The sequence below is a fragment of the Amblyomma mixtum genome, chromosome 2 (genome assembly GCF_055824585.1).
Source record: "Amblyomma mixtum isolate Tamu chromosome 2, ASM5582458v1, whole genome shotgun sequence".
In the NCBI taxonomy this organism is placed as follows: Eukaryota; Metazoa; Arthropoda; class Arachnida; order Ixodida; family Ixodidae; genus Amblyomma; species Amblyomma mixtum.
Window position 1 is genome coordinate 64727665 of NC_143013.1, and position 7897 is coordinate 64735561.

General features: G+C 43.8%; 1 protein-coding gene across 1 annotated transcript; it reads left to right on the plus strand.

The window, feature by feature from the left end:
- Positions 1-872: 872 nt before the first annotated feature.
- On the plus strand, positions 873-7600 carry LOC149359578 (uncharacterized). The gene is made up of 4 exons (XM_089569081.1): positions 873-918; positions 3499-3566; positions 6170-6251; positions 7506-7600. Exons 1-4 carry the CDS (start codon positions 873-875, stop codon positions 7511-7513), a joined length of 204 nt encoding a protein of 67 aa, XP_089425207.1. The 3' UTR covers positions 7514-7600.
- Positions 7601-7897: the final 297 nt, after the last annotated feature.

Genomic DNA, 7897 nt, shown 5'->3' on the forward strand with positions numbered 1-7897 from the left:
GCAGTGATGCCATTGCAGAGCACGTCGACGGATCATCAGCAGTGTGAGTATAGAAATACCCCATCACATAGTAATACTCAATCTCTGGCCGGAGAAGTGAATGCAATATTCAGTTTTTTCATTCCACTGCTCTCCTGTTTTCAAACCCATTCAAAACGAATTCTAAGAAACTTCGTTTCATGAAAGTGGTTATATTACTTTCCCGTGGTACTTATGCCAGAACCAAGACTCCAAGAAACAAATAAGGGGATTGAGGCGCAGAGGGAGAGGGGAGAGGGGGGGAGACGGGGAGAGGGTGGTGGCCGCAAGTTAAGGCAGTCAGTGTTGGTGTACAAAATTGAACAACGAAAATGGAAAAGATAAAACGAAATGAGTTATGTATGCAAAGAATATTGACAAAGTGGCGGGGCTATAATTAGAAAGAACAGCGCAGTCCTCCCGTAAAGTTGCAACTCAGCCGCTACATTTGGGGCGGAGCAGCTTACCTTCAAATCACACCGCGCTTGTGGTTGCTTTACACCCGCCGTGCATCTATTGCTTTCGAGGGGTTCAATGTCACGGTCTGTCAATACATCGGCCAGACCACTACACGTGTACATTTCTTGGTAAGCGAGGTCATTACCTAAGGGAAACACTCACGGGTGCTTTGGCGCTTTCCTCGTGGTATGTAAGTGCCAGCTAAAAAAAGAAAGAGTCGAAACATCCCAAGATCCGCATGACGCGCTTTTCTGCATCTTTTGTTTGGGACACGTGGGGCTCTGTGGGCGTTGCCGATCGCGTGGTAGATACGGCTTGACAACGCTCGGTGTATGCGATAAAATTCCTCGATTTGCGTCCTGCTTTGACAGTTGTTTGGTGACAAAGAGCCAGCCATGAAGAACATTTCATTGGTGCTAGCTGTGATCCGGTTGTTTGCCGGTAAGTGCTCCCGAATGCTCGCAATTGCAATGGATAAGTGCTCGTACTCTGCACAAAAATTATATGAAGCATGAAACTACTCAATCATTAGAAGGAAAATGGCTCCCCGCTCGCAACTGAAGCTTGCATGATTTATCTGATTCTTTCAAGTTCTGTGAACACACCTGCCTGGTCTAATGCAAAAATGTAGCGTATATTCCGGTATAAGACACCGGGAAAATCTGAAGGCAACAATGCACAGCATTTGCACCGAGACCAATGTTTTGTTTACGTTGAAGATACGAGGAAATGTTTCCAAAAATGCTGCTGTTTACGAGTGAGGTTAGCGGTTGTGACGCACCCAAAAGGCTATTTGCACATAGCCATCAACGCAGACATACCTCGTATGTACCTCGTATTCCACGCCCCTTGTCTTCTACATGTTTAGCACAAAGACAAAGAGACAAAGGAAAGGAACACTTTTATTGTAGTCGGTAGTTTGACAGCATACCGTCTGGTCAGAAATAATGGTTGAAGCGGTTCACTAGTCACTAACTATGGTCGAAAAAAAAATGTCGCTTCGGAAGCGCTACGGCTCCCTTGTTCACAATCAAAGTAGCAGTTAAAACGATATAGGCTGGTCTAGAAATCGTTCCAGAGAGTAGACCATAAATTGTCTCTTTTTAATCTTCCAACTTTGCGAATAATTTGTTTCCAATAAGTGGGCCAGTTGCTATTAGCGCCTGTTTAGTGTTTAGTACAACTTTCTTTCCTCCCGTTGTTGCTGCACGAAACTTGAAGAATGACCCAATTAGCCATTAAAGTACCTCTATGCCGCAAGTATGAGTCAGCCCGTTTGCAAACAGTGGAAGGAGTGATTGAAAATCACTGTCTTGAACCTGCATTGCGGAACGCATGCACTTTCACTATGCAGGCATCTTTCTAATGTACACCTTTGCGACAGCCTGCAGGCAGGCTTCATCGCACCGCTGTCCACACTTTAGCTAAAGTTTCCCAATAGGCTGTGAAGAATCAAAAAGGTAGTGGGTACTCTGAAAAATGGCAAGCATGGCCTGATACCATACGTGTACCAAGCGCCATAAAACATTCAAAAATTTGTCGCAAATAAGGTTATCGGGGCCAGGCTGTTAGTGTTTTTGCATTCCCATACTTTTGCATATGTAGCGGACGAGCAAAGGCACCTGGCTATGGAAAATACACTCCCGTTGCAATATCGCTGGAGTCTTCGGTATTTTATGTGAAGTGACGCTGACATAAGCGGAGACATACGCTGGTATGTCTGTGTTATTGTGCTTGACAGGGCAAGAGAACAGGACCTATCAATCCGCGATTAAGAAGGAATGAGTTTGTGCGCTAATCGCCTAGCGAGCCTCTATACAAAGCGATATAACTAGTAGAAGTAAGAATAGAATGCTGCGTGAATTTCTGAAGCGAATCGAATCGAAAATGGAGAATAGATCGTGTGTGTAATGCCTCGAATTTGTTATACAATGTAGTCGTGAGGTTTCTGCTCAAACTTGTTGCACCCCTCGTTGACAGAAAGCCAAAAACAGTTTCAAGATTTGGTTTCTGATGTTTAACGCGTTACTACTTTCGCTCTTGTGCTGTAACACGTGAACATGTCGGCGGCTATGTGATAAAAACATATTTAAGAAAAAGAGAGTACAGTTAGAAGTAGCGCGGATCCTGTCTATGTGTTAGGTGTCATCTGCGCGACGCCTTGAAGGTCCTGCAACAAACACAGCTATCCCAGAATTTTCCTAGCAGTGCATAGGTACAAGAAATCATAGGAAGGAAAGAAGCACGGGATCATTTACTACATTGGCTATTAGCCGCTCCTCTTTGCTGGTTCTTGTTGTGCACTGGAATCTCCACAGAGTCCTAGAGGTGTAAATACTTAGGAGCAGCCATTAGGAGCAACTGAAACGCGATCTACATATAAAATGCGTCCTTTGAGCAGACCCGCACAGCGAGTTCGAGGCGATTTAGAAAGGCGACAACAAAATACGTTTCAAAAATCACGTATAATTTGCTCCACGTGGATGTCGCCTAAAAAAACCGATAAAGAGACTACAATCATGATTTCTGCTGTTCCTTCCCCGCCACAGCAGCGCCCAGTATGATACCAGCACCGTATGTAGGAAAACAATATAAAAATGAAGTACTACATCTATGAAGGGTATTTCATATTAATTGACATTTTCTATGAAAAAAAGAAAGCTACGGGGCCTGCCGTAGATACTACCGAAAAAAAATAGAACGCATGGTGCTCAAGAGACCACCAATGCGATTAGGCAACACATTAAAAAAAAATTAAAAATTATTTATCGGCGAAGAAGTTCCAACAAGGTGAATCAGTAAAATTATTCGCCCGAACAACAGGTTTGATACTGTTTTAGCGTGGCACCATGAAGGAGCAAAAGTTTTTTTCCGTCGTCGTTTCGGCGCCAGCTTTAAAACAAAACAAAAAAAAACGTGTTGGTCCCTTCTCAGTAAAATGGTGGGAAAATTCTCGCTTTGAAAAAAGTTGCATACACAGTAAATGTAGCCTAATATGAAGTGACTATAACGCGTTTACAGCGGTGCTGGCGGACGCCCAAGGATTCGGAGGAGGATTTCCACGGCCTGGTGGCGGCCGCAGGTGTGGTGTAAGTAAATTATTTTGATTCCTCTTTTTATATGCCATAGGTGCTATTTGGGCGGCCATCAAGCTGAAAAAAATGAAATCAAGTTAAATAATTTCAGTAAGTATAATTACGCTTTTATGGCTGACGCTGTCATTTGAAGTAGAATGCAGTGCTATTTCGCCACACCACAGCTGTTATGGCTTTCGCTGCAAAATGATTTTATATACAGTAAACCCCAGTTACAACAAACCTGAAGGTCGCGCGGATTGCTGTCGTTGTAGCCAAGGTTTGTGCTAAGTAGACTTCTGATTAAAACGCCAGAAATACGAAATCCAACAACACTGGCGTTTATTCTTTTTCAGGAAGGTTCGTTATGCCCGTAGCCTTTCTTCAAGAAGATCATATCATGGCGCCTTCCAAGACTTGAATACCCGTCATATTTTGTTCCTCACCCAGCCCTAATTGCCAACAGTTTAGGTCTTTTAAGATCAGGCTATAGCTAAGGATGGTCAAAGCGTTCAAAGCAACCAGTGGCACGTCGGCATCCTCGTTATTTTGATCAGATTCTTTGCAGTCGGGCAGTGCTTGTACTTCGCGCGCAATGGCTCCTTCAATGACCATCTTTTCACGCCCGCGTCATAATCCTTACCAACGAAGTAATCTCACGTGAACTCATGTTTGGTCATCGGCGTATCAGCAAGGCGTTGCTACAAATTCTCTTCAGTCCAATCACGCGGACATTCAGTGTTCTCAGTCGTTTCTTGGCCCATAAAGCATGCTTTAAGGAAACAATTGCTGATGCATTCCGCAGTCAATCCAATCCACAAGGCCTTAATAATTTCCGAGCAGCGAAATAGTCTATCCGAACCAGTACATCACTATCTCCCGTGTGAATTGCTATCAGTAGGAGCTGGATGATGCCCCGACGATAGGACTTTTGAGCGCTTAAGGGACGCCCAAGTCAGATGGCTGTATCTTTCACTTGGAATTTGGAGGCGAAGAGAAAGCTGTCACCACAGCCAGAGAAGGCAACACGTTGAGCGTTGCACTGTCATGAAGTACGAGTTCAAGCTCGTATCTTTCCGCCATGTCCGGTTCCAACTCGACAAGCCACTCAGCGAGCCAAACACGCGTAATACCAATCGCGCCATTGGAACTTATGACCTGTTGCACGCTGGTCGCATGAAAACGAAACGCTATGCGTTACCCAGGCCTTTGTGTTGGGTCTTTAGCGTATGAAAACTTATCTCCTCGTGCACAGTACGATGTTAACACTACACTTTGCCCTGGCTTTTACCAGTGCATAAGCCGCCTTTAAGGGCGTGCGTTTTCGACGGAAGCATTTGGAAAAACTGTGCCATTTTGTCGGCAATGTCTCACCCTTTTTTACGTTTTTGGATCCCACATCACTCCTTGTAGTAAAATGGCGCTCGGATGCTCCCTTCCATCTACGCGCTTACCGGAAGCGAGAGTTTTTCCGCTGCGGGACTCAGTTTACGGCGCCTCCTCGTTCTTAATAATAGTGTTATGCCTCCCCGGTTTTCACTGTATGTGATATGCAGTCCGATTGTCCTGAAAAATATTTCAACGGTAGCACCACCCTCATTCGTTATAAACGAGTGGTCGTGATCAGTGCGGAAGCTGCAAGTGAGCTTGACGTTGATAACTTCTCAAGAGAAAAGTAGACTTTTATGTCGAGAAATCGTTACTTGTAATACGCTTAACCTACACAACTCATCGTAAGTATTTGTATTTCTTTGGAGTCTCAACAAATCCGGAGCTAATTGAACAGGAGAAGTACGCAAAGCAGCTAGCAACCACTTCAGTAGTTCTCGCTAGCGAACAGCTGCCATCACAAGCTTTAAAAGAAAAGAAAAGAATTGGTAGTCGTCCAGCATTAAAACTCTCCACGATTTGGTTTTTCGCGCATATTTTACCCTTTTCTTCATCGAAAATATAACATCGGGAAATATTGCGGCCAATTTCCGAAAGACTTCTTCCTGAAAGACTTCTTCTGTGCATGACCGGCTAGCAGGTGCATTATTGATCACATCAAGTGGCCATCGCGTTTATGTTACATTCATGATGCAGTCATTAAGCCTTTCTAATAAACCAGTGGTAGTCGTTATGTATGCTATGGGCATTGGCCAGAACCTTTACGCAAGAGAGTAGTGGATGTTTGTTTCATGATGTGCGCGCTTGGGGTAGGTGATGTCAAATTTCTTTCAAAGCGACACCAGCAATTACAGGGTTCATAGCGGAGTTCAGCGGTAGACCGGTGACTGCTCTAGAGGACAGGTGGAACGAGTCTTTCCTCAAAAAAGCTACAATATATTAAACCGTTTTCTATTCACAGAATTAAATACATGTGAAAAAATTTCAATAATAAAGCTCAGGCCGCCAACAGGTGCTAATTTTTCTCCACAACAAAGCTACAACAGACTACGCCGTGCTGCATTTAAACCATTAAATGCATATGAACGATTTCACCGATAAAGCTGAGGCCACCAAGAGGTGCTGATTTATAGCATTTAAACCTTTTTTTCTCAACTTATCATCACAGCCACCGACAGTAAGCAGGTGTAGGTAGAGGTTCACATCGTTTTTTGTTCTTTCGTTTCCAGAACGTTGTTTGCCGCCGAGGACAACGCTGTGTTTATGAGCGAGTAGTATGCATCAGAGCTCCGTGTCCACCGATTCCTATATGTAAGTGAACTCTCACCAGACAGTCTTTCAAACGCCATTATGAATGTTAATGTAATATCTTGGTGTATGGAATTTATTGCTCAGAAGCGACATATGAAAAATGAGGAACACCTTATTGGAGGACTGCTGATCATTGTTGCTGTTGTTGTTGTCCCCAAAATAATGGCGCGTACCCACTGCGAGGGATTGGCCAAGATTAATTGAATACTCCCAGGTTTCCTTCTCGCCGAAATGAGGCAGTTCCCAGGTGTTTTTCTTTTCATTTAGCCTCCATCGAAATGCTGCTGCCGCTGCGGAGATTCGATCCACAGATCGCAGCACAACAGTAGCGCAACGGCGAAACCACCGAGCGACCGCGGCGGTTAATATTTTAATATTCTATTTTAGTTACTGGGATGAATAGAGAATTTGTTACAAAACTGATTTGCGGTGTGCTTTAGTGAATGTCATGATGAAAATAACATTTTTAACCGTTCTAACACGGCACTACACTAGTGGTTATGAAATAAAATTTTTCAAGAGAGAAATTAGGTGAGAGGAAGCAGCAGAACATTCGACCGGAGCTCACTGCTAGCGGACAGAAACGTTCGCATCGTATGTACATGTATCGAAAATATAAAGAAACATATATAACCCGGTGTAGTGATAATATGTGATGCAAACGCTGCAGATGCAGTTAAAAACGACCAAGCACAGTCACCAGAGAGTGAGTGGGCGGTTTTGAAAGTCTTTAAGGATGTTGCCAGCCTGCGCTGTAAGGATGTCTTCGAGTGTTAGGCAGTCGTGCGTTAATCACTTGTTTATGTACGCTACCAGCTTCAGCTGACGATGCGCTTGACGGGGCCATGTGTTGAGATATGAGGAAAGCAGTGCCGATGAACTCGCTGACTGCAGCATGTGCAACACAGATTGCGAATACCTCCGGGCGCCAGCTGCGGTAGTAAACGTGTAATACTAAATGGCAGCAGTTGTCTAAACACATGTGACCTTAAATTGATCTGGTCGGGGCCATTAAATGAGCGTGCCATAGCTAACTGCTTGCATAAGCAACGCCAAATATATTACTCAACCCCATCCCCATTCCGCAAATTGTTGCATAAGGTTAAACTGATATAATCATTTTGAGCATATAGCGTTAAATAAAAGTGGCCTATACACATTAACGCCGACTAACTGTTGAGCACATCAGGCTGTACGTTAAGTGCATCTGTTTTTCCATTTTTTGATGACTCATAATTGCACCCTTGTTTGCAGGCGTCTGACAGTGTACTCCTGGAGGTACTTGGTTCATCAACGAATTCTAAAAACAACAACATACTACTTGATTCAATAAAAAGGGCAGAAAAGAGTGATCGTGATAATAGAGTCACTGTCGAGTGAATCCAACACTATCGCCAAAAACACGATCATAAACTTCACGTTGAAAAGCTTTTTGTCACACTGTTACAAATTCCCTATATATATATATATATATACAGCTGTTAAAGTCAAGTAAGATGGAGACAGTACGGAAAATAATGAAACGGCAGTTGGAAACGCATTCTGTGCTTCATTAAGACTGTTTAAATATTAGGTTCAGCGTCGCTTAAAACCAGTGCTTTGCGAACAAGGCGCTTATTTCGCCGCTGAAACTGGCACGCCGAGAG

Bases quoted from the DNA above. Each gene is read 5' to 3' on its own strand.
- LOC149359578 (XM_089569081.1), top strand. From the start codon at position 873: ATGAAGAACATTTCATTGGTGCTAGCTGTGATCCGGTTGTTTGCCG. The intron at 919-3,498 runs GTAAGTGCTCCC...ACGCGTTTACAG, and splicing joins TGTGATCCGGTTGTTTGCCG to CGGTGCTGGCGGACGCCCAA. The intron at 3,567-6,169 runs GTAAGTAAATTA...TTTCGTTTCCAG, and splicing joins GTGGCGGCCGCAGGTGTGGT to AACGTTGTTTGCCGCCGAGG.